Genomic DNA, 27,412 nt, shown 5'->3' with positions numbered 1-27,412 from the left:
CCATTGTTCAAAAATAATTTTTGCTGCCTAATTGCTCTGCTTAGCCTTTCCATATAAAAAACAATTTAAGTAACTGAATTAGGGGCAGATATTATAAAATACCAATTAAACACAATTACAGAAATATCTGAGCTCATAACTTAAAATTAAAACAATCAATGCTTGTTTACTTTAGGTCAAGATCTCTTATTCTAAATATAATCTGCAGGTTTACTGTACTCACTCTTTGTAACTAGTAGCCCCTTCTCCATGCCTTTCAATTCCTGCTCCCAGCTTCTTCAATGAAAAGCAGCTCATAGATGAGACAGGCTGGATTTGCCAAGGTCAGGACCATAGCTTTGCTTACCTAACCACATGTATTACTTATAGTTTGTCCATGTATTTTCCTGGCTAAATGTCTCAGGTTGTTTTCCATGCTAAAAATAAAAAAATAAAAACCTCTTCTTTTAAGATTTTATTCATTCATCAATCGTTAATGGAGTTTCTACTAGGTAGTAAATTTCGGAGAGCAGGAATTTGTGTATGTTTTCACTACCCTTTTTTTTTTCCCCCCCAAAACCCGGAGCTGTTCCTGGGACAAAGTAAGTGATCTGGAATATATGTTGAATGATCCAGTGTCAATTACTGACGGTAGCTCTATTCATATTAATGGGAAGCAAACATAAACACAGTCCTGTCCTCAGGGAGCTTACATGAGAGAAAAGTAACTGGGATTGGTCTTAAAAATAGCAGATGTTATCACAGTGCTATGAAGCAGAGGGACAGGTGCTGTGAGGGTTTAGACCAGAAGGACCTTCTCTCTTGGAAGACATCTAGGGAGGGCTCCCCTCAAAATGGCTTGAGATGAGACCAAAAGATGATTAGTCAATAACTAGAGGAAGAGGAGAGAAAAGAGTTGCATCCTGTTTAGTTTTACCTCACTTCTTTATTCCCCTTCTCACCCTATGTCCCCCGCTGGTATTTATCATTATAGACTCTTAACTATTTTTCCTGCCACCATAGTTTGCTAGCTACTCACAGACTTCTGCATAAATCTCTGTGTGTGTAGGTGTCCTTTTAGGAAACAGCCAAAGCTTGCTCTCCTGGTAAAAATGCCAGTGATTATTTTTAAAACTAAAAAATGACATATCAAAGAGAAAAGTAAACTAACAAGGAGAGCATCTCCTTTTGTACTTATTTACCGTAACTACTGTATGTTAAGGGAAATGCCTCATCATAGGTACTTCAGAGATTTTGATTGGTTGGCCAGCAGGTTGGTTAGCTGGTTGGCTGAATGGCTGGTTGACTGGTTAGCTTGCTGGTTAGATGTTGGTTGGTTGTCTAGCTGATTGGTTGATTAGTTGAATGGCTTGCTAGCTAGCTAGCTAGCTGATTGGTTAGTTGGCTGGTTGGCCACATGTGAGTTGATTGGCTGGCTGGCTGATTGGTTAGTTGGCTCTCTGGGCAGAAGTTGGTTGATTGGCTGACTGGCAGGTTGGTCAATTGTGTGGTTCCTGAATAATGAGAATGATAGTTTAGCTTTGGCTTTAAAGTCAGACTTAATTTTATTCATATTCTAGCTGACCTTTCACTAACATTATAATATTAAAACAATTTACATGAACTATAAGTCTTAGTTCATTCTACAGAACAATATTTTTCTCATAGGGTTGCTGTAAGGATGAAAGATACTGCACTTAAAGCTTTACCATGGTACCTTGGATAAAGTAACAGTTCACTAGTATATGCTCACTATTTTAAAGAAAAGAAAGAAGCTTGAGTGTTATTTCCAAAAGGAACAAAATTAGTGAAAGCTAATGCTTATTCTGTTTAAATGCTTGTTCCATTTATCTCAGTCCTTCAAATATGTTTAGTGCTGCAAATATACATCTATAACAGACAAATAGTACATGTACTTAGAAAGGTGATAAAAATGTGGAAAACTCACAAACACAGAAGCAAACCATTTTTCTCCTTGATGGATTAAAACAATTCTTTCCTCACCCTCTTTGTCTCTCAGTCTTCCTCATTACATTATTGTAGTACTCATTAGAAAGTAACTTTACTTTTAAAAATAATGCATAATATAGTATTTCTTGATGTGGGTTATGCTGGTTATCTAGGGGTTTTCTTTATCATTATTTGTTAAACTAAACATACATATTTTATGTATATCCCTATATCCACACGCACACTTAAACATACACAAAGGAGGTAAAATTGGCATGTAAGAATGTGGTGTAATAGGATATTACAGACTAAATATGAACCTAGTTTGGGTCTACATCAGCAAAGGAAATTCCTTAAAATTCCAAATTGAAAGGAATATACAGACGATAAACCTTGATTGTGAAAAAAGATGTTTATTCTAATTACTCCAGATTGATTGTGTCTGTCACAAATTAAGTGGCTGGAGTGGCAAATTACTAAGCTTATTTTTTTTTGCTAGTCTGCATAGATGTAACCTGCACTAAAGTCACTGTTGGGCAGGATCTTTTTATATCATATGCCGTTTGCTTAACACGGGGCACGAAGAGCTTCTCCTTAATAGACCTCAATTACTAGAGCCACTTTGCACAGATATCACCAGCCCATCTCTCTTCCAGACATCATCATTAGCATTCATGCCACTTGTGCATAATTTCAGTGATAGCTGCTCTGGTTTATTAAATGTTATCAGAAGCAAAGTCAAGAATTACAGGCCTTTGTTACTAACACACAGCGTTTGGTGTTTCAGCGCCGACTGGGAGATGCAGCAAAAAAAGCGATCAGCAAGCTCCAGGTCAGGACCATCAAGAAGGGGGACAAGGTAACAGCCTCTTTTCTTTTGGGTGAGGGGCTATTCAAAAAGAGCCTCGCTTTACTGGCCACCGGGGTAGAAGAGAGAGACGGATGGGAAAGGGGGATGTGTGCTAATAATTCTCCCATAAGCACCTGTTGTCATACCCATCTTTATTAAATATAACTTAAAGCACTTTATGAAATGCATACAGTAGAATAGCAAAGTAGTTTGGATAAGAAATATGAGAAATTTAAAAAGTAATGTAGGAAAAACAGATGAAGCCAGGAAGAAATTAGTATACAAATGTATAACAGAAGTGGGTCTCAAATTTAGGTGGGGGCTTTCTAGCAGCCAGTGCAAAGAAGGAAATAATATTCAATTTTCAAGCAGTAGCTAATTACCTTATCCAGTGTCCCACAAGATTTAAAAAGACAAAAAATAATCGTTCCTGTATTAGGACTTGAAAAAATTTTTTCACAAATCTCTGCAAGGAAGACAGTGTTATGTGCTGAACGATATCCTCCGCTTACATCTGTAGTAAATGCACTGAGCATATTTAGTGCTTCTGAAATCCCGTGTCAAGAGCCCCAAAGTCATTGCCAACAGTCTCCCTCGCTGTAGAAGGTTGACATAAAGCCCAAAGCAGCTGCACGTCTAGAGGACCGACGACAGAGTGCTGCAGGCCACGCCTGCGCCTCCGAAGGTCTCTCTTCGCCCCAGGAGAAATTTTAAAGCAGTGGGTTGCAGACATGGGTTTGGGGCTCCTGGGGGCTTGTAAGGGATTCATGACTCTCCATGTATTACAGGTGTTTTCTCTAGTCTGAATAATTGATTTGTCTCCCTAATTATGTGCTGCTGCTTTTCAACTATATAGATGTACCATTGAGCTTATTAATATAACATTCACTTGTTTATTTTTTAAATTTATCTTTATTGTTGAAAGTTAAATTTATCTTTATTGTTACAGATGTCCTTTTTTTTCCCCATTGACTCCTCCTACCCGGCACCCCCATCCCAACCCAGGCCTTCACTACACTATTGTCTGTGTCTGATAATATTCATTTAAAATCACTACTGAATTTAAAGTAGTTTTTTATCATTTTCCCCTGAAACAGAGAATAATAAAAGAATAAGAACTACTATATAAGTAATATTTTATGGAGCATTAAAATAGATTTATATACTTGGGAGCGGGAAGTTAAAAGCACTATTTTAGAGTTGTACACATTAGATTCCCGAGAAATGGGTAAATATCATTCAGATACTTCTCCATAAATGATGTTTCTCATCTTCGAGTTTTTGCTATGCCACTTCTAATTATAACAAATAGCATTATTGGTAATGATACATAAAAAATTGTTTCCTCACCAAAGCACTTGCAGTGGAACCCAGAAACCAAAAGTGGAGGTTAGAATGAATGGAAACTAAGCCAATAAATAGTAAATTATTGATTAAGAAAACTGACCCCAAGACTGTTGCATGCTGTCATTTGGCCTGTTATCTGGGTGTCTTCACAGGAGTTGGAGCTACGAAAGCAGGCTCATGTGTGCTTTCTGTGTTGCAGGAAACAGAGCCCGACTTTGACAACTGTGCAGTCTGCATCGAAGGGTACAAGCCCAGCGACGTGGTCCGGATCCTGCCCTGCCGGTGAGTCACTAGGCCGCCCGCTGGCCCCTGGCTCAGCCTCAGACCTGCTAGGCCACCTGCCCAAACATTTCCGTGCTTCAGTATCAAGCAACCAAAAGGCTCGTTCTTTCTGTTTAACTTTTCCCTTTGAAATTTTTTTTCTGATCCTCTGTGCACCAAAGGAGTAGTGTACCGCTAGGAACTAGAACCTCATGACACAGTTTGATAACATGGCCCCCAGTGTGAGTTTTCTTTACCACGGATCTGTGACATTCAGAGCCAGTTCTCGACTTTACAGTGCTATTTTAATTAAATGAATAAAATCTTTCAAATATTTTATGAATGATCATGAAGGGATCAGCAGCCAGAAAATGGGCAGGAATGAGTAGGAAGCTGAAGGCAGATTCCATTCCCCTTGATTTTTTTTTTCTTCTGTTTGTTTTTTTTTAACTAACGAGAACAGAATGTGACAGTCCCCTGCCAAACTTCTAGAATCTATAGGAAAGAGTGCCAGCATGTGTAGTTGGAAAAACTTCCCAGGTAATTCTCACGTAACCCTCATTCCTCCCCCTAAATGAAATTTACTGTTAAGGTTTCTGAATTCTTTTTATACAGTTAAAATGAAATACATTTAAATAGTTTGATTAAATTATTTTAAAGTTTCCTTAAAAGCTGTCCTCCTATAATTAAAAACCTTTTTTTAGTGTTTCTGCATCTGTGCAAGTGTTCTAAAAATCAAAATCAAATTCTGCCTTGAAGAAATGGTCTTCACTTAAAAAGACTGGCTTTAAAAGGTCTTAAAATACTTAAGTAAATAAAGTAGAAAAAAACACAGAGAGATAGAAAACATGCAGAGATATAAAACAGTCCATTTACTCATAAAACATTGCATCTTTAAAAACTATTTATTAGAAATACAAAATAAATAAAGTATGCCTTTAGAAGAGTTGGTTTAATAATCCCAAAATGACAAAGAAGTGACAAAAAAAACCACCCAGGATACTCAAATAAATGCAGAAACTCTCAAGGGGAATGTATTGTACTTGAAATGCTTTTAGGCAAATTGATTGTTAGGAAACCAGGCCTGAGGAAGTGCACTCTGGTGGCCCTAGCCAAGGCCTTCAAGTGGGATTCCTCTCCTTGGTGTATAGATGCCTGACTTTCTCTAAGATAAAATCATAAATCGGGCATATGAAGACTTGGTAGTTTCCTTCATATGAGGCTACTATACATAAATTATCTCTCTAGACATTATACATGGTTTTCACTTGGTGACTTCTAGAACACTGGCAAAGAGGCAGGACATGAACCACCAGAGCCTCTCAGCATAGCATCTTCCATTTCTGCAGATTTTATTCAGGTTTATAAAGGCTGATAGTTAAAAGCAAGGAAAGTGCTTCCCTTCATTTTATTTCTTAGAGATTGCTTAGAGCCTGTAAGGTGGTTCCTAATAAAAAAATATATATATCCAAAGCAAATTGAAGTTAAATAGCAATTTTTTCCCTGAGACTCCAAAGAACTTTACAAATGTAATGAAGAAAATACTTTAGAAACTAGGTACAGCATTACTCTAGCTCTTAATTCATAGTGTACAATAGCTTGTTCATTTAGAGCTGTCATGAGCATATTCCATGTTCTACATGCAGTTGCTAGAGGCTGCATAATAGCCCAGCCATAGACGTACCCACAGTTTACTTCACCATGCCCACGTGTGTAACATCTGGCTGATCGCAATTTTTTTAATTATGACAAATTACCTGGCTTTAGCAGCATTTAGATTGTCATGATATATCATGCCAGATCTCCCTTTACAGTAAAATGTTTTAGAAATATTAACCAAGAAAAAAATAGCATTTTAATATTTATCACACAAAAATAATAAAACTTTAGGAACTTTTGTTTTATTTATACTAGTCCTTGCCCTAGGCTGTTTCAGTTTGGCCTCAAGCTTTTCCTTTTTACATCATTATTTGGTTCTCAGCTCATTTCTTGATTCTTTTTGCTTTAAGCTCCTTACTGTCCATCAGCTTTTATTTTCTTATTGTGGGACCTGCTTTAAATAGCAAAATGCACCCTGGCTGGGCCTGGCTCAGCAGTTGAGCATCGACCTAGGATCCAGGAGATCGGGGTTCGATTCCCGGTCAGGGCACATACCTGGGTTGCGGGCAAGGCAGCCGATCACTGACTCTCTCATCATTGATGTTTCTATCTTTCTCTCTCCCCCTCCTTTCCTCTCTCTGAAATCAATAAAGATATGTTTTTAAAAATAAATAAATAGCAAAATGCATTGAGCATTCCCAAGCACAGGTTATCCTTACAACTTTGATCTTAGACTCGCCACACATATTCACTCTTTGAAGAGCTCATACATTTTTTTCTATGCTGACTTTAAAATCAAGATATTTTTATGCCTGTTGCTGTTATCTGCCAGACAGTTTGCACTAATGGATGTTATCAAACAATTGCACTGGCATTTGCTTTTTGCTAGATAATTTCCTCTGGAGTGTTGTTAAGCCTTTGCTCCTATGAACTTCATAGACTTTCCCATTGTTTCTAGGCTGACTCATCCACAGAATTCTTTGCATCTCTTTGGTGTAAAAACTGTTTCAAAAAAATGATCCAACTTATTGTCTTCCTTCTCTGATACTCTTTTCTGTGACCTCGGCACCCCTGACACACTGGGTACCTCTCTGCTCTGTTGTTGCTGGGTAGGGTATCTTTCCCTATCATTCAGGACTAGATGCTCTTGTATCACCACATTTTCAAAATCATTCTGTTGTTTGTCTCTTTCAGAGACCCTTGCACAAGTGAGGGACTAATAATAAATTATTTTCCTCCTGTTTGTAGCTATGGTGATGATTAGAATGAAGACATGCACAGACATACCTACCAGCTCCAAGTACGAGTTTTCTTTAACAACAGACCTAAGCTATTCAGAATCAATTCTTGTTTTCACAAGTGCTATTTTAATTAAGTTAACAGGCTCTTTAAAATACTTTATGAATGATCATGAATGGATCGGCAGCCGGAATATGACCAGGAATGAGTAGGAAATCACAGGCAGATTCCATTTCCCTTGATCTTCTTACTAAAGGGAACAGAATGTGCCAGCGCCACCAAAACTTTTGGACTCTAGGAGAGGGTGCCAGCTTTGTGTGCTGTGTTTTTCACTTAGCCTTGACTTTTATTAACAGAAAAAAATTGTCAATGAGGGAACTTAGATTTTGATGCAAGAATCTACTTTATCTAACTAAAAATTTGTTTTTACATACCCAATACAAAACCTGACAAATAATGAAAATATATATTCCTACTGTTATTATTGCTATTATTACAATATAATGTGCCATTACTCTTATCATCATTAGAACTATTCCTGTTCCTAGCACCATCATTACATCATTATGACCTTCGATTTGGTTCCGTCTTTCTTTAGTAGCCTTCTCAGCTCACTCCTTCTACTCCTGCCCCTTAATTATTCATTCTGATAAGTCTATTTTTAATTATCCGGCTAGACTAGCTTGACTCCAGGTACTTTTCATCAAGTACAACTTTAACTTCATTAAGTATCAGAAGTATGACCAAAAAAATTATTTGGGGGAAGATTCATTGAAATATACTTCAGTCCTTCTATCTCTCTAAATTCTACTTCTGCAACAAGGCCAATCCACAGAAAACTAAAAATGTGCATTATTTTCTATTGGCTCCGTACAAGGGAATTGAGTTGGCTGATGCAGTGGCCGCTGCTTTCCTCGGGATCTCTGCAAGAATCGCCCTCGGAAAACCTGCCGCGTGTGTCTTAGTATTTTGTGTGCCCCTCCGTGGGGACTCGCCACAACAGTTCATGTATGAAATGAGTGCATTTCTCCCAAACAAGGGGATTTTTCATATTGTGGCTACTAAGGGGTGATACTGTGCAGATTTTTTTCTCTGCTTGCCGATGGAAAGCTAAGCACCAGATGTGTGGCCGATGCACAACCAGAAGGTATCTTTGCGGCCTCACCCCGACTCTGCTTTATGTCGCCATTCCTAGTTTTCTTTCTTCTTTTGCTTTTGTGGCACATTTTGGGATTTCTGCATCTCCTAAGTCATCTTAAGTCCTTTCTAGAATAAATAGTTTCCATGTCTCTAAAACTTTGTCATTTTAATTGTTATATAATATCCTGTATGCCATAATTTATTTGATTATTTTTGGACATTTAAGTTGCCCGCCCCCCCCCCCACACACACACACACACACAGACACTTCTTTTGCTGTTAGAAATAAGGCTGTGATAAATAGCTATGTGTGTAGACCTTAGTTCACATTTTGGAGTCCTTTTTTTTTCCTAAGGTTAGGTATTCAAATTACTTAATTGTTTTACATAAAGTTGTACTCTTTCAGTTTTCCAGTCAGAGCTAAGGAGACTATTCCAAGCAAAGACAACTCGCAGTAACCAAGGCTTGTTAGCTTGTAATGCACGTGTCAGGATGGTGGGGGAGCGGGCTGACCCAGATCCTTTAAGACCCCAACGCCCAGCCCAGGAGCCTGACTGCAGCCAGGTGCTAGGGGACCCTCTGCGGGGTTCAGCTGGTGCCACATGCACGGCACGCTGGCACTATGCGGAGTGTGGCTCGAAGGGATCTGACTGGAGCTGGGACACTAGTTAAGAGACTGTTAACCTAAAAATAAAAGGCCAAAGTGAAAGGCAACAAGCATTTATTTGAGATCAAAAAGAATATTTCTTCTGGAAACACTGATTTAGGCATAAACCCAAATAGTGTTCCAAAGAAGAAAGAAAAGTTAAAATCTCTTAGAGTAAGAAGTACATTACTGAGAATTATCGGTCCTACATTCTTAGCACTGTAGGATTGGTCCTGGATGGTTATCAGTCAGATGTCAGACAGACTGGATGATGGATACCAGGTGGTCTAGAAGATGGGAACCAGGAGGTCTGGTCACGTCCAGTGGTTTGGATAATGGATGTCAGGTGGATGTATATGTGAGTACTTCAGAGTGTATATAATAAGGTGGCCTGGATTTGTGAGTCCTTCAGGGGCTAATTAAAGTGTTAAGTTATCCGCAGGTCCAGATGTCTAACCAGGCATTAACGCTGAAATGGAAAGTTCAAAAAAGTATAAGTTTCCAGGCTAGTGAGAGCAGGAATAGAGTCTCTCCTCACGCCACAACTTTCATAATGTTAATAATTTTAGCAGCTCAATTAAAGTGGCTGCATTTTATATATCCCCTGCCTTCACTCTTTCCTCAAGACTGTTGCAAAGCCAAGGTAGGAAGTGATGGAGGCCTGAAGAGGAGCTTTGGCACTGGGGATGTAGAGAGAAGGGCCTAGTCAGGAGAGATGCAGGAGGAAAACCCAGCATGAGTCAGCATCTGGAATAGTGGAAAATGACTCTGTATCTGTTCGTATTTAAAACATGCTCATATCTTTTCATTCCGATTCTAAGAAATAGAAAAAATCCCCCAGCTAGCACACTATTGCTCAAAAACCATAGCAGAAGAAACAGATTTCAAGCACTGAAACAGATTTTTCTTTATCACTCAAAACACCGAGGACCAACTTTGGCTTATCTTTTGGAGACTTCTTTCTGAGCTATCCAACCCCAGAACACTCCCATACCTGGGTCACTGAGGCACACTTCCATTTTGGATAGATACTGTTTGATTTTGTGTGTAAATGCTGTGCTACCTTTCCCCTTTCTCTTCTCTCTGTTTTAGGAATGAGGCTAAATTGCAGTTGTATCAGTTTAAGAGCTCTCCTTAGTAATTCGGGGCATGCAAGATATAATACTGTTGTTTTTCCTTTGAAACTTAAGCCTACATTTTTACAAAGATCAGAACATGACTAATAGTATTCCTGTTGAAAGAGATGAAATGCAGATTTAAACTCAGTAATATGCCAGGCTAAAAATCAAAAACAGAATAAGTGGTTACTGTTAAATTGCAGTACAAATTAATAGTGAAAGGACAGATGAAGCTTGTAGGTGCCAATTGGGGACATAGATACCCTAAGTGGCAAAGGAATTCCTATTGACTTTTCAACATCTGAGTCAGATAGAACCTAAAAGCAATAGGCCTGAAGATTTGGAAAAATAATTTTTTTGAGGACAAAGCCTAATTTTGGTCTACTAGTTTCAATAGATTCTTTGAAGGTCTGTTATGTACCATGTGTCTACAATTGACCAAGACACTCATAACCGTCCCTGTCCATCTAACCAGTCAGACAGACTGCTACTTTTCTTTCTCAGTTGATATGACTGACATATATTTTTAACATGAACCTGATTATTGACTCCTCAAATTTGAGAACCCATTAACTCCTGTCTCCAAAGGCAGATGACATTGTCTTCTACCAGAGAAGTAGCTCTGGGAGATATCTAGTATAAAGCACATGGCAAACAGTAAAGGGATCCATTTGCAGAACTTTCTGAACAAGCACATATCATAAGACTTCCAGACTTGCCTGCCAAGGCCCAGCCTCTTTAAAATCAAATTAACAGGATTTGCTGAGCTAATGTAGGGAGAGCACAGGAGTACACCTAATGAGTAGCTAGCTTCCAGAGGGCCTCCCTGGGAGGCTGTTTGGTTAGTGCATCCCAGAGCCTTTCCTTGTTCTCATTGGATGTTTCTACCTGGGCAGTCCGTAGCCTCACCTGCCTCTCCTGAAACTGCTGCAGGATCCATGCCTTGGATCCTTTAATGATGACCCAACATGACATCACAGTTGGATGCTGATGTTCATCTGGGAACTTCTCTCTTGTGAGGGAAAAGAGAATCTCCTCCAGTCTCCTTGCCAGTCACAACATGATCCTTATAAACAACATGACATAACAAGAATTTTAATCTGACATAAAAATGGACATCATTTTAATATCTAAAAACCCAAAACCATCACAATCAAGTTTTACCGAAAGCACTAAAAATAAACACAGGCCCCTTAAGATGCTTTCCCTAGGGACCAGTCTGCTTTTAGATGAGTCAGATGAACTGAATGTCTGTGTAGACAGAAGATTCCAACCTCTTCATGAGTAAAAGAAATTTACAGAATGCTGAAATGTGATCAGGGTTCTATGAGTCCCATAACTAGTGAAGTGGGAAACAAAGGGACGCTTTCTAGCCAGGCAGAAATGGTCTGTCCTGACTTCACCCTGTGTGCCTGTGACATATCTTGATTAGGAACACGTTTTTCCCCAAGTTCCTTTTTTAGGAAACAGTAATAAATGTTGGCTGGTTTTCATAAAGTTCGACTTATTCTTTCAAGCCCATTCTATGCAAGTTAGATTATTGGGAATTCTGTTTATATACAGATGTGATTTTCAAAATAACTTTCAAGGTTTTATTGTTAATAAACACATTTTGACCATAGAGAAAGTATAAAGAAGTAAACAAAAAAACAACCCCACCACCCAGAAGTTATTATTGACATTGGTATTTAATTTTTACAATGCATGTATATAAATACCATGTATATTATTTTACATTGTATGTTGTTAAATATATAGCATGTTATTTGTTAAATGTTGTAGAGTCGGGCCATTAATACAATTTTTATTCTACTTATTTAACATTAAAAGGTAAGCCCGGCTGGTGTTGCTCAGTGGTTGAGCACTGACCCATGAACCAGGAGGTCACTGGTTCAATTCCCCGTTAGGGCACATGCCCAGGTTTCGGGTTTGATCCCAGTGGGAGGTGTGCAGGAGGCAGCCAGTCCATGCTTCTCTCTCAGCAATGTTTATATCTCTCTATCCCTCTCCCTTCCTCTCTCTCTAAAATCAATAAAAACACGTATTTTTTTAAAAATAAGCATTTTCCATAATTAGATATTATTTTAAAATATTTTAGTGGTTGCAGAGTAGCCCATTATTGGAGTTTAGTTAACTGCCCTCTTATTGTTTAGCATTTAAGTTTCTTCCAGTTTTTATCATTATAAAATCATTACCTTAATTGTTTATATATATACCATATATATATAATATATATATATTATTTATATATATCCATTCCTTAGGATACATTCCTAAATTTGAACTTGCTAGGTCAAAAGTGATTTTAAAGGACCTCAATAAGTTTTGTCCAGCTGTTTTCCTGAAATGTGGTAACAGTTTACAGCCCACCAGCAGGATGTGAGAATGCTTATGTTAGTGTCACTTTGGAGCCATGAGGCAGAACCATTTTAAACAACTTTCTCATCTGATAACCAAATAGAAAGGTAGCACTAGTTTTAATTCCTATGTCTTTGATTTCTCTGAGATATTACTAACAAGCTCTTCATGTACATATTATATCTAATTTAAATTGTCATTGGCTATAAGATGCTTACTAATTTTAAAGATGTTAAAATGTGGGGGGTAGGGGGATGGTATGGCCTAGAATTGATAGAATGTGATATTAACTATTTTTAAATTTTTGTTTTTATGTTTTTAATAAATAGTGCTTTTTCTCATTTAAATATTTTACTTTCTTTTGATAATGTTTTTTGATTAACAGTAAAAAGATAAAATATATGATTTTTTATCTTTGTTCAGTTTTATCTCTCCTTCTTTATGCTTCCCTATCAAGAAATAAAATAACATCAAGTCACTACATTTTTAAAAATGTATCTGAAATTTATGTTGGTGTAAAGCATTCCACTCAATAGTCATTGTTTATGAAAACCATTATTTAAAAAAACTCATACTTTCAGGAACATAACATACTCTGACAAATTAAAAGTTATATAGCGTGGTGAGAGCTTAAAACGGCACAACTGCTTTGGAAATTTGACAGTTTCTACTAAAGTTAAACACACACTACCCTCTAACCTAGCGATTCCACTAAATATATACCCAGGAAGAATGGATGGATGTATACCCAGGATATATACCCAGGGAGAATGAATGCCTACGTTCACAGGAAGACTTGTACAAGAGTTGTCATAGCACATTTATTCAGAATAGCCAAAAAAATGAAAGCAACCCAAATGTCTAACAACAGAAAATTTATAAACTAATTGGGGTATGTACATGCAATGGAATATTGCTCAGAATTAAAAAACAATGTATATTAGTAAGTATACATCAAAGCACATATAAACCTGAAATCATCGTGTTGAACAAAAGAAACCCAGGCAAAACAAGAATACTTACTTTATGATCCCATTTATATGAAATTCAATCACAAGCAAAGCTCATCTATGCTGACAAGTCATAATGGTGGGCACTTGGCAGGGGGTGGGTATTGACTGGTAAGGGGCAGGAGAGGTTGCTGGGGTGATGGAAACTCTTTATCTTCATCTCAGTAGTGTGTACATAAATATATACATACTCCATCATCGAGCTTTCTTAAGATTTAAGCAATTTTTATACCTACATTTAAAATAATGGGGGGGGGGGATTTTAAGTATCAAAGAAGCTATGCTGTGAACTTAAAAAAAAAATAGTTCACTTTGTGCCTTAGTCAAAATTACATAAATTTTAAGTTCAAAGTGTGCTGATGGTGCTTTCTAATAATTTTTCTTTGATTACTTTGGATTCGTATGTGTACCCAGCCAAACATGAGGTGCTTCACTGAATCTAGGGGATTAGAGGAGGAAACATGAAAGGAGATGCCGGTAAATGATGTCTGATGTGTCTCTGTCGTCTTTTCAACAGAGCAAATGCCGCCCTAGGAAAGAAATCTTGAACTGTAATAACCTTGTTAAATATGGCATTCTGACTTCAAATGTCCTGATCCCCAGTTATATTAATCAACTAGACAGACGGGACAAATGCCAACCAGCTTTGCTGCCCCAGCCAGACGATATAATTAGACCAGGGTCAAGTTTTCAGCTCGGAGCCTCCCTCCACCAGGAGCCAGCGGATGAGTGAGCCTGGCTAGGAAAGGAGGGCTCGGCAGTCCCCTCGCAACTTGCGTTCCCCAAGGATCGATTTCTTCTACTGTAGCTAAAAAAAGAAACTGAGTTTAGTAGCAAGAGGATCTGATGCAGTGTCTTAGTTTTTTAAGTTTTATTGGTTTTTCTTTACTGCTATTTAAATCCAATACTATGAGCAACTGGGTGAAATAAGTGGCTATTTATTAAAATACTTTAACTTTGAAAAGCACTCTACTGTTTACAAAGCTCTTTTACATGTAATAGCTAATTGGTATCACAATTATATATATCTATATATCTATAATATAGAGTAGGTACTATTAATGACTCATTATTTTTTTAAATATGTTTTTATTGATTTCAGAGAGAGGAAGGGAGAGGGAGAGAGAGATAGAAATATCAAAGATGAGAATCACTGATCAGCTGCCTCCTGCACGCCCCCTACTGGAGATCGAGCCCACATCCCGGGATATGCCCTGACCGGGAATCAAACAGTGACCTCCTGGTTCATAGGTCAATGCTCAACCACTGAGCCATGCTGGCTGGGTTCATTATTTTATTTTATTTTTTTTAAATAAAAAGCTTAACTCAGAAATTGACCACAGGGCCCAAAGCAAAGCCAGGTTTTCTGACTTCTGAGCCAGTCTTTCCACTGTACCACTGGCTGTGGATTTGATACCTTGGCCCCACCTTCCCCTTGCCCCCGAAGGGTGCTCTGCTGTGCTCTCAGCTCTCTGGGAATATGGTTTTGGCGAAAAATCTGCCTCAGAAACCATCTCCCCCTGAGCCAAATGTCTGAGAACCCCAAGCACATCCGATCAAAACTAGTCCAGCATTAAGGATTTCACCTCCACAGTGAGTCCCAGCTTGTCTTTACGGGCCTCCTGTGCTAGAGGTGAGTGGCAATGTACTTCACCACATTCCTTTTCTTTCTCCGGCAGGCACACCTGCTGGCACAGCATCTGAGTAATTATGTTTACAACAGCACCAGAATATGGTTACTACTGGTTCTGTGTGGCAGCTCTTCTCCCTTTCCTTTTCTTCTTTTAATTTTAAACAATGTTTGCATAACCTAAGCAGAGGGAATCAGGAAAATGCCATGTCTCATAATTGGTCCGAACTCTTCAGACCAAGCCCAGTGGCAGAGTCGCCCTGCAGCGGGGCACTGGGCCAGCTGGAAGGAGTCTGAGCAGGAGGGCCTGTGGCTGCTTGACTGGCCTGATCCACACCGAGCCCCAGAACATAGCATGGTGACCCCTGGAAGGACTGTCTGTAGAGGAGATGGAGAAAATGAGGCAGTGTGGGAGGAAATCACTTAATGACAAGAAGTTCATCCTCACAAGGAATGAGGGCAAGTCTGGCCCAGGTCCTTGGTTATTTTCCTCGCTGCTCATACCTCTTTTCCCTGCATCCATCTAGATGATCTCCGAATGCTGGTTCGAACCCGCCCTTCCAACTGTATTTCCTATTCCTCTAAAATCGTCCACTTCACCCCCAACTGAGTTTCTCTCCGCATCACTATACACAGCTACGCTTGAATCATGTCGGTTCCTTCTCCTTGGATTTCTTTCCTCCAGTCTCCACACGTCAAAGCTCTCCCCATCCTTCAGTTTCCTAATTTCCTCACAAAGTAACTGCCCCCTTCCTTGAATTCTGTAGCACTTTTGCTTGAATCTATTTATGACCTGTCACTTTCTTTACATGTTGTTCTAAGATCCCTTAAAATAGTTAATGTCACTATTACTCACTGAAGACTAACCAAGCACTTTACAAACAAGCTATTTCGTTCTGACAACAAGCCCATAGGGTATTTTACTAGTCAGGATAGGCTAGGCTTTGCTGCAGCAAAAACAAACAAACAAAATTCCTCCAACTCTCAGTGGCTTAGCACAACAGAGATTTCTTCCTTATATTTTGTGTCTGTTGTGTGTCTGCAGGAACAGTCTGCTCGTGCCAGTCAGGCTGACGAGCAGTCACCATCTCCAACATTGTTAATTGACCGGTATATGATTAAATGCCAAGGCCTGAAGCGAGATTTGTCATTTCTCTTCATAACGTATTGGCCAGGTTTAGTCACATGCCCATAGCTACCACCAGGAGAGCCTGTCATCTTCCCACGTGCCTGGAAGATACAGAGCCAGCATATTGGATGAGTAGTATTAATGAGTGCCTCAAGTAGGTACTGTCATTCTCATTCAATAAATGAAGGCTCAGAGAGGTTAAGGGGTTATCGCAGGACAGTCAGCCAAGATTAAGAATGAAAATGAAACCTGCTTCATCCCTTATCTTTTAGCCTGTACACAGTATGGACTTTGCATCTTCCTGTGAATCTATCACCAACAGGATGCATGTCTGAACTATCTCTGATGATTTCCCTCCTTTTTCTCAGGACCCCAAATTCCTAGCAGTGAGTCCTCGTGTCAGGTTTGGAATCTCTTTAACAATACACAGGAATATTCTTTCTCATGTATAACTGAGAAATCCACCTTTCTTTCTATACCAAAGCTCTTTTCTTACTGACAGGCATAAGGATTGAACCTCCTGGTTTGCATACCACAGTGCAGTAGAAAATGTAGAGAACTTCCATGACACACTGAGAGCCTGGGTTGCTGGTTACTGGACCACAGGCGGGGTGAGACAAGGAAAATGCACAGAAAAAGCCAGTGATTTCCACATGATTCCCAAAGCCATAGCAGTCAGATGCTGGTATAGTCCTCATTGAATTCACATGATTGTAGGAGCAATTAGACAAAGAAATAAATCAATGAGAGCAATTTAGATGTCTTTTGTCCTCTGGATGGGAGAGGGGTATGTTTCTCCTATGCAACATCCATTAACACTGTCTCGGCTCGGTCAGCACTGGGTTAATGCCACCACCACTGCCATTTCAGCCATTCTAACCGAGTAATGCCTGTGCCCAGGTGCATAAATCCATGCTCCCAAGGTGAAGGAATGGCCCTGTGTGACATCTGCCAGGCAGTCGAGGCAGAGCCGGTTCATCACTGTCCATAATGTCCTCTTTAGGAGCCCCTGGCCCCAGAAGAAAGAAGTCTGTCTTATTTTAGTGGCCATGAAAATGAAGGAAACTGCCTCAGACTAAGCTCTGTTTCTGGAGGAAACCCACTTGCAAAGAACTACATTGCTGTTAATTAATGATTTGGGGAATCTGATCTTAAGGACATCTTTTTTCAGCAAACAGTACTGAGAGCCCGTACTATTCCAGGTACACTGCTAGGCTGTGGGAATAGAAACACTCCATCTCTGCTGTGAAAGGTGTCATGGGCTCACTCAGGACATAGAACAATTGGCCAGGTGACACTGAGCCTCGGAGGGCTGTGCTTTGTTTATACTGTGCATCCATTCTGATTGATCCATGCCCAGGCTGCACCTGTAGTTAAAATATTTTTAATTTTACCCATATATGAACAAGAGATTCAAAACCACAAACAAGCAACAAACACAAAACATTGAGATACTCTAGCTTCTTAAGAGCCAGGTGGTGTTCTAAGTGTCTACATCCTTTGTCCTTGAATTCATAACAGTCCTCTGAAAAGTTAACCTCAACAATAGTAATACTTCAGAGGATGTTGTGACAATTGAAAAGCATTGTCGTAGAGCACCCAAGGTCACAAAGCTAAGGTCTGATCTTCAAACCCTGAAAACCAAATGAAGTCTCAGCTGCTGTGACACATGTTGGGGAGCAATAGGGAGAGTCTGGAGAAAAGAACTGGATGGTCAGGGAAGAGAAGGGACATCTGAGCTATGGCTTGAAATATGAGCAAGATTTTCCCCACCAAAAATAAAAAGTGAGAAGGGCATCCCCAAGTTCTGGTGAGAGTGTGGGGTGAACCGGCTGGCAGAGGTGACAGTGTCGGATCGGGTGGGCTTCTTCGTGTGCAGTGTTCAGGCACTTTGACTTTGCGCTGTAGGCAGTGGGAGCAGCTGAAGCATTTGAAGTCTGGGGAGTGATATCCTACTTGTGTTTTAGAAAACTGAGACAAGAAAGAGAAGCCAGATCAGGTCGGGAAGAACGCTGGCAAAAAAGTGGATATTACTTCCTGGGCACTTCATGATCCAAATTTGAAAATTTGTTTGAAAGGTGTTGGGCTGTCAACTCCTCATTTCTCAGGTCCCTTGTTCAGCGGAGAATGGGGAGCACAGAGCTGAGAGGCCCATGTTACCCTCTTCATTTGTGAATCCAGCAGCCTGGTATCTAAGGGTAGGCCCGAGGAGGCCAAGATCTGACAGCTTTCCCGTCTGTAGCCAAGTGAACTCCCTATAAAGGCAATCACCTTTCCCTTTGGTTTTGCCTGATCCTCAATCTCTATAACTGAGATACTGCCTCCTTTAAGCTGGAGCACAAAAATACATTTGGAAAGAATAAAACTTTGAATTTCTCCAACTCCTCCACACCTGCCCATGACAGTTTATTGGGGGCAGAAGGGAGAAGGGCAGTGGAGTGAGGAGTTGGGCAAAAACACCAGCTGTGGGCCTGGGCTGGGCCTGGGTTTGAGTCCTAGCTCTGCAGCCTACTAGCTCTTGGGGTAATTTAATTTACTTTAATGGGCTTCAGCTTCCTTCTCCATAAAACAGGAATAATAAGTTTTACCTTATAGGGCTGTTGTGAATTAACAGTGTATGTTACATGCCTGGGATATAGTAGGCATTCAGTAACCAGTAGGTATTGTTTATTAATTAAAAACTTACTCATTTCATCGGCAACTTTGCCAATAAGATTCTGAGGCTCTGAAGAAGCATTTGGGCTACCATAGGCGCACTAGCTGTGTCTTATTTAAGCAGGTCATGTTATCTGGGAGAATGGATTCTCAGGTCTCCATGACTCACGTTCTTTGGTGACCATTTCACCCAGGGGAATGAAACAGCTTGCGCTGGTGCTAAAAGGAAAGCCACGGGACCCTAATCTCAGTGGCAGGTGGCAGGGTCTAAGAGCCTGCAAAAAGGAATGAGATGGAAAGGCCAGAACAACCCTTCCTCCTCCACGTGGAGAAAAAATGTCATTCATTTGGGGTGAGGTTCACACGTGCAGGTGAAAGACAGCAGACTACTAGGATCAGTAGATGGGGAAATGGGTGGAGCCGGGTTTTCAGTACTGCTAGAAATGTGAGACCTTATTTTATTATTCACAGTCCTCTCTGCATCATTATGCAGCTGTGCACAGCATGTTTTGTTAGGTGTTTGGAGAATTTCTAAACTCTTGCTTCCCTTCAGTGAAAAAGGAAGGAGGAGAGTTTGGTGAAACCCCCGTTGTATTTCCAGCTTGTGCTTCCTCACCTAGCCTTTGCCAAAACATGGTAAGGGACAGTGCTCCACTGAGACTCACGCAAATAGGACAAGTGGGGACTGACTTTGCCTTAGAGATGTTTACTAAAACTGGTGGTGCATTTCACTCAATTCCAGATTCTTCCCCTATTCCTTAATTAATTTATTTAGTCGAGTGACTTTTGTTTTTCTTTCCATTTGGGAGGGAAAAATTGGTTTGCAATCCAATTATAAGGATATAGTCTTTGTAGTTGATGGCTAACAAGAAATATGGTGCCTGAAATGTTAGTTAATCAGCATGATCATCCTGTGGGTCCTTTCAGCACTTTTTTTTTGTCTTTGGTTCTTCCCTTGATTTTTAAAAATTTCAAGTTCCTTGCTTTCAACGTTAGAAAGTTCATTCTGAAGATTATAAATCAGAGTAAAACTTAATATCTAAAACAAGATGCAATAATGGTATTGATAAGACTAGTGGTCGCTTACAATTAAGGAGGGTCAAGACTTATGATTTAAGCTTTGTGGACATTGTTTATTCTCTCTTTCGTTCATGCACACACACACACACACACACACACACACACACATTTGCAAACTCCATACCTATAAGATAAAATTTCAGAGCTGAGGGAATGAGTCTTGGAGAGCTAAGAGGTGCCTAAGATCAAACAGCCAGAAAAACGGATGCAGGAGTGTGGCCTTTTGATGGCCTGGGCATTTTAGTTCCCAGGGAACCTCTGAAGGGCTGTGGCACTGCCTTGGAAGGAGGGACCTTGTCTTACTCATCTCTGTACCCAGCTCCTAGCACAGAACAGAATGAACAAGGGAGTGACGTAACTCATACTTTATTTTAAAAAGATAAATCTGGCAAGGAAGAGTGGGATGAAGAGAACAGAGAAAGGCTGGTGGCATGGGGACCAGCTTGGGTGTTATTGGAATAATACAGAGGGGAAAAAAGGTCATGAGATTGTGAATGAGGGAGCGGCACTGGGAAAAGAAAAGCAATGAATGTGAAAGAAACTTAGGAAGCATGAATCCACGGGATGCAGTGGCCAAGTGCAGGCAGTGAGGAGCGCCAGGACCTTTGATATATCCATTTATACAGCAAATATTTCTCGAGCATCATCTGTGTGCCAGGAACTATTCGTGATGCCGGGATACAACAGTCAATCAGACAGACAAAGGTTTTGCTCTCCTGGAGCTTATATTCTCCTTGGAGATTGCATCAGTCAGGGTTCTCTAGAGAACCACTATATCCCACTATACATTTTCAAGGAGTTGGGTTACATGATTGTAGGGGTTGGCAAGTCTGAAATCTGCAGGACAGGCCTACAGGCTGGAAACTCTGAGCAGGAGCTAAGGCAGCCTCCTTGAGCCAGAATGTCTTCTCTTAAAAAGGTTTTGCTCTTAAAACCTTTCAAATGATTAGAATAAGCCCAGATTATTTGGGATAATCTCCTTTATTTAAAGTCGACTGATTATAGATATTAATCATGTCTACAGAATACCCTAGATTAGTGTTTGGTTGAATAGCCTGGCCCAGTGACACACAACACTAACTCTAACCACCACAGAGGCTATAAGGCCGACCGGCGCATGGAGAGAAATCACTTAGGGCATTAGAGAAAAGTACTGACTTCTGTGGATGGACGCTCAGGGAAATCTTTTCCATGTGAGTAGCAGACCCTCATCTTACAGATGAGACAAAGAGACTTGGAGATATTTTTTTTTTTTTTTTATTAAACATATCTTTCTTGATTTCAGAGAGAGGAAGGAAGGGGAAGAGAGAGATAGAAACATCAATGATGAGAGAGTCATTGATCGGCTGCCTAGCCCACAACCCGGGCATGTGCCCTGACCAGGAATCGAACCCCGATCTCCTGGATCCTAGGTCGATGCTCAACCTCTGAGCCACCCCAGTTGGGCGAGACTTGGAGATATTAAGTGACTTCTTTAAGCTTTAGCAGCTAATGATGGGTCCGGCCCTCATTCTGACTCCAGCCTGTGTTCAGGAGACACTGCAGAGCCTGCCTCCCAGAGACGGTCAAAGGGGCCAGATGTTTGACTTTGTTCCCAGTAGGAACACCAGGTGGTGAGCAAATTCAGATTAGGAACTTGTTTCCTGAGTGTAAAGCCTGAACATAGGGAGGGAGGTATTGCTAGGGGGCAGGGGAGGGGTGCGTGGCTGTGCAGAAAGGACTCTATTCAGCCTCAGCCCCTTCCTCCCTGGGCTGGGACCACTTTCCTCCAGTGCCCAGCTCAGGGCTTTTGTCCAGCCAGTGGTTCTGCCTAGAATACCCTCCTTCCCTCCCCTTCATGTGGATGTCTGTGCAGCCCTCCGCTCTTAGCTTTGGCACTTCATCGGGAAACTCTCCTTGTTATAATCCTCCCAACTCCTGTTCTTCTAATGTGGTACTTAGTACTGTCGTCATTAGCAGTTTATTTATATTATTATTTTATTAATGTCTGCCCCTCCTGTTATACTCCCTAAGGGAAGGGGCCAAATCTCTATCATAGCGACTTCCAGTGATGAGCACAGTTCTTGGCAGACACTACTTGTTGGACAAAGGTGTGGATGAGGGAATGAATGGATGAGATACATACCTCCCAAGCAGCAAATCTGCAGGGCATTCTAAGCAGTAATCTGCAAACACAATGACACATCTAAGTTGCCTCTCTCCTTTTTTCTAATCACCAATTTGATCAGATCCTGTATATAGCTAATCCCATCCTTGGCACGTGGGTACTTCCCAAGTTCAATTTAAAAGGCAACCCCTTCTTGCATGCTTCTTTAATTTGGGGTCCCTTTTTAAGCATTTGGCCTAAAGCCATCTATCACAAAGAACTTTGTGAGAACTGTTCGCATGAGAGGAAAGTGAGAGGAGAGAGCAGAAGTGCTCCCAGGTGTAGGGTACCATTGAGGGGAGAGGGTCAGGCACTATGGAATGTCCTAAGGAAGCCCTCACTCTTAAGACAGATAGTTCTCTCTCTTCTTGCCCCAGGCAGGAACTTTGGGCTGCTTCTGCCCATGGTCTGGAGTCTTGTGAGTGAGAAGACAAGCTCCTGACTCCAACAGTGCTGAGTGGGCTCCTGAGAGCCAAGTTGAGAGGAATTTCAGTTAGGAGCCCTCCCACATCTACCAAATGCCCCCCATTATCCTGCCACTCAGATGGATGCTCGGAGAACCTGGCACTGGGGATGGAGTGAAGTGAGCACATCAGCTGTACAAACAGTAAAGGTTACAACCCCTTTCACTCTGGCTTCTGACTCGACAACCAGCAGCCATAACAACTTAAAAGGTCATTTGTGTTGTTAAATGCTTGCAGGAGCTCTTCTGCCCTTTATGTCAGAACCCAAATATTAATGGAAATGAGTCTTTATTTTTGCAGTTGTCTTGCAACCGTGGGAAAAGAAATTCTGGAATTATGTAAAATAGCATCTATCGAGTTATCCTGAAAGGTCTGTGCAAGGTTCTCCCCTTGTGTTCTTTCCAGTAAACATTCTTCCTATTGAGAAAGAGAAACACCTCTGTTTCTACATTCTCTATGTGCTCTGAAACTTAGAATCCTGCAGGACACTCCTGGGATCCAGACAACGTTTGACCTCATCACCACCAGGGATAACAGGAAGCACATCGGCCCAGGTGTTAGGAGACGGAGGTTTGCGTCTTGACTCTGCCGCTGAGCAGCCGAGTGACCCTGGACAAGTGCCTGGGATCTAGCGGACTACTAGGGAGTCTCTGCAGTTGCCGCCGCTCTAAGCTGTATGGTTCTCATTGCAGGCATCTTTTCCACAAGTCCTGTGTTGACCCCTGGCTCCTAGACCATCGCACCTGTCCCATGTGCAAGATGAACATTCTTAAAGCCCTAGGGATCCCGGTAAGCACAGCACAGCCTACAGCATCGTAATGTCTGTCTTTCTGCATTGCCCCAAAGCAAGGAGAAAACGTCACGCCTGGCTCTTCTCTGTCCCCTCGACCCCATGGCGGTGGTGTCATCCGATGAGGCCCCAAGGGAATGCTCATGTCTGAAAACACTTCTCCTCTCACTTTTTCTCAGCCTGAGAACATCGTGACTTCTCCCCGTGTCCATTTTAGTTGAGAGTCGAGGCTTCTCCTCCAGGCTGCAGTGAGTGGGCACAGGCGGGACACATTGGTTTCCTCTTGGGTCATTGCCCCTGTGCTATCATCACAGAGGTCTGCAGGCCACATTTTCTGATTGTGCCCCCGTCACCTAGCTTTCAGAGGAAACAAGCTCTTCCCAACACTGGGCAGGGAGGACAGCTGCTGGGAAGCTGGCTCGGAGCCTCTGCTGAACTCAGATCTCTGTGGAGACCTTGAATGAGCAGGAAACCTGAGCTAGAACCACTGCATTCTAGTGTGACCATCCAGCTGGTGCCTCCCCTACATGTTTGATAAAATCGAATCTCCCCACCCGTGCAAAGAGAATCCCACCAGCTGGCTGGCTTGACACTCCAGGGAAAGACTTTCCCAGGCCCATAGCAAGTGAGGCCCACAGACGTGGTTGGTGAGGCAGCAGCTGCTGTGTGAGAGCATGAAGCCAGCCAGGCCACCCAGGCCAAGGGCTGCACAGAGAGGTGTCAGAAAAACACAGGCGCTGCCTAAAAGGAGCTGGACAAACAGGATGCAGAAAACGGCCTCCCCCTTCCCCTCCTCCCTGCTGCAGCCTCCCTGTTGTCATTCCTCACTACACTAATGGCAGAGGATAAAGAGAATGTTAATGGTCCCAAGATGTCACCGAAGGAGGAAGGATCAGATCAGATATTAAAGGTTTTCTTTAATGCCAGAGGACTATCAGAGTGACTCTGTTGGAGAGGGCACAGCTGAGCATTAGAGGGTTACGCATTGGCTGAATTTTCTCCCTGAACCAGCCTCTATGCCAGCCATGTGCCCAATTTTCATGGTTGATACACCAGGCAAAACTCAATTTGTGTGACTTTGGCTTTGAGCTAGACTTTGAAAGGCAGTGCATTAAGTTTTCAGACTGGGGTTGTAAATGCATAATGCATTCAAGGTGAAAAGCAATTATTGTAAACATGGAACATTAGTTAAAACCCAACATCTCCACCAGATACTGGTGACTTAGAAAATCAGCTCAGTGTTCACACTTTCACATCCCTGGCTGTAACTGGTTCTTACAAGGGAGGGGGAAATGTATGCATGTGTGTGCTTGCACGTGTTACGTGTGTCTTTGGTCTCCAACATCTTTAGAATACGTACTCACAGTTAGAGGTAGACAGTCGCATCACTTGACCTATTTCCTATTGCTCAGGATACTTTCAAAGCTCCTAAGTGTTGATTCCAGTGCTCCTTAGTTAAAATAATGAAACCAAATTTTGTACCAAACAGCATTTGACTCGAGACTTTTCCTGGGGAGGTGAACTTCTCCAGAAGCTACTTGTAAATGAGTTGTGAATACAGTTATTGTTTTTAAAATAGAATTATTGGGTGGCCATTTGGCTTATTTACAAAACTAATAGCATTGTGACTTTTAGCAGTTGGGCCTTCTGGCCAGGGTTTATACCTATCAGGACTGGATAGGATTTTACTTAGCACACTTGACTTCCAGAAAAATAAACATCAGTGGCATCTTTTGAATTTTGCCAAGGATTCTTAAAGGCCAGGCGAACAGGAATGTGAGAGGCATCCAAGCTCGCCCCAGAGAACAGAACATCCTCGTTGAGGAAGGCTCATGGATTATGCTACTTCTCAGAAGCACCGAGGCTTATGGCTCCCCTCCGTGCCTTCCTGAGGATTCCCTCTTTTTGTCCAATACTGAACTGAAGTCTGGATCTGGGAGGACTTTTGGGTGTAGTTTCCACTCCATCTTCCATCGTTGGGTAGCACTAGGCCTAATTAGGCCAAAGAGATGAAGTTATTACTCCATTCTTAGAACTTCCCATGTCATTGGCCAGGCTCACAGCCTTCTCGGCTGGAAAACACTTCCTATGCCTAACTGAAACTCCTTTTATGCAGCTTATAGAATTGTTTTATAGTCTTCCTAAACTCCTCTACTCCATTTCTTCTTAATCAAGGGAAATTGAAAAGAGCCTGTCACTTTCCCTGATCATTGGTGCCTGTTAATCCTTCATCTCTTCATCCCTTACATGTGCTAAGTGCTCAATACATGTCTGTGAGGTTGCAGCCCCTCAGAGTCTGAAGGCTGCCAGTCACAGAACCGTGTGTATGAAACTCACCCCGATCCCCCTTGAACAACAGCCACTCACCAACAACTTGTCTGTAACCCTGATCCACTAGATGGTCCAAATGCAGGTGGCAGGGCTCTTCTTGTTCATTTTTGTTTTTGTTGTTTTTAACTGAGTGTCCTGTGGCTGCCTGTGCTATAAGGCAAAAAAATATAAATGGAAAGCTAAGAGCTAGAAAGGTTTTCATTTTGTAAGTGAGTTTCTCTAAAATGAACTAAAGAAAGAAAGCACAGCTCAGGACTCATGAAATTCCCATTACAGTGGGCATCTTTTTTCATTATATTTTGCCAGGAGAAATAGAATAGAGGTGAGGGGGTGGGGGAGTCCTTTATTGTCAGGAGTGTTTTCATCTCTTTATCTACATTACAGTGCTTCACCCTCCTTTCTCTCCAGTTGGGTCTAGGTGTGTATTTGTAAGATGACAGAGCACAGGTTTCAGTGAGTACTCCTGTAAGGTACCATATAAACTGGGTTTCTCATATCCCAGCAAACACCTTCTCCCATGACGATTATCCAGGTCTGAACAGGATGACTGACAGCAAAGGCCGCGTAGCTGGTGTCCTCACAAAGCCCTGGCCGTTTGGCGGTTGGTTTACCGGGGTTTCCCCATGCTAACCCGAATTTGAACGCCTATATCTTGTTCACTTACAGATGGTATTTGACCTCTTTTACTAAACATTGAACTGTAATTTCTCTTGGATATAAATTAGATTTCTTTACGAAATATGCTATTTGATGAACCATTTGGAGTGAATATAAACTGTGAGATTCAGTAAGGTTGGTGTCTTAAATGTTATATCCAGTCCAAATTATTGATGCAGCTAACAGTCTCACTGAGCTAATTCTCTCCTCTTTCCTCTCCCTGCTGTTAAAGATATAATACCACTCCTAGTCCAACAAAGTAAAGGCAAACACCCTGCATCAAAATTAATTTAAAACTATTTTTAAATAAGGAAAAGAAATAAAGGAACAATATCAACAAGCCAACACAACATTTTGAAAAACATGTCAGTTGTTATCACATATATGATTGCAGTCAGCTGCTTACGGCTGAAAGAGCAACCGCACATTTTCCCACTGGGAAACCTTTCCTCCCTGATACCCCACATAGTGGGTCTTGCTTCGAAGCATCTTTACATAGTGTAAAGGAGGGGAAAATTATTTTTCCACCTACCTTCCTAGGTTCTCCAGCAGGCAGCCTGTAAATTACACTCATAAAAGATTAACAAGAGAAGATCAAACCAAAGTTTATTAACACATGCATCGTGCATACACGTGGCAACAATTAGTGATGAGCAACTGAAAGAGGTGGTTAGAACTTGAGCTTATATAGCATCTTCTAAAAAAGAGCAATAATATTTTAGAGAAGTAGCAAGACAAAGGAAGGGATTTTGAGTTTCTAGAACAGCGCATTGGGAGGAGGTAAATATATGGAGGAAACTAAGGGTGGATAAGGTCCTGTTAGTAAGGTTGGTTTGTGCAGATCCATTTCAGAGTGATTCCCAGGCACTGGTGATAAAAATGTTCTTCTCTTCCTGGTTCAGAGAGGGGCACACCTTTGCAAGTGTATGTCCTGCTCTTAGGCACATGGGAGAGAGCATTTCTTTATCTACTTCTCAATTATTTCAGCTCAAAATAATCTTTATGCCAACGTTGCATATTTTGCAGTAGGATG

At 41.2% G+C, this 27,412-nt stretch overlaps 1 protein-coding gene across 1 annotated transcript in view; it reads left to right on the top strand.

The window, feature by feature from the left end:
• Positions 1-27,412, top strand: part of RNF150 (ring finger protein 150) — a 172,496-nt gene that overhangs the window by 106,696 nt on the left and 38,388 nt on the right. Inside the window, exons 3-5 of the mRNA XM_016206935.2 lie at positions 2,717-2,788; positions 4,326-4,408; positions 23,294-23,390. Of these exons, the coding sequence (XP_016062421.1) occupies positions 2,717-2,788; positions 4,326-4,408; positions 23,294-23,390 (252 nt within the window). The remainder of the gene's footprint in view (positions 1-2,716; positions 2,789-4,325; positions 4,409-23,293; positions 23,391-27,412) is intronic.

Source organism: Miniopterus natalensis, chromosome 4, assembly GCF_054644295.1.
Source record: "Miniopterus natalensis isolate mMinNat1 chromosome 4, mMinNat1.hap1, whole genome shotgun sequence".
NCBI classification, from domain to species: Eukaryota; Metazoa; Chordata; class Mammalia; order Chiroptera; family Miniopteridae; genus Miniopterus; species Miniopterus natalensis.
The sequence above is the reverse complement of the archived record's forward strand: the minus strand, read 5'-3'. Positions and strand labels throughout refer to the sequence as shown.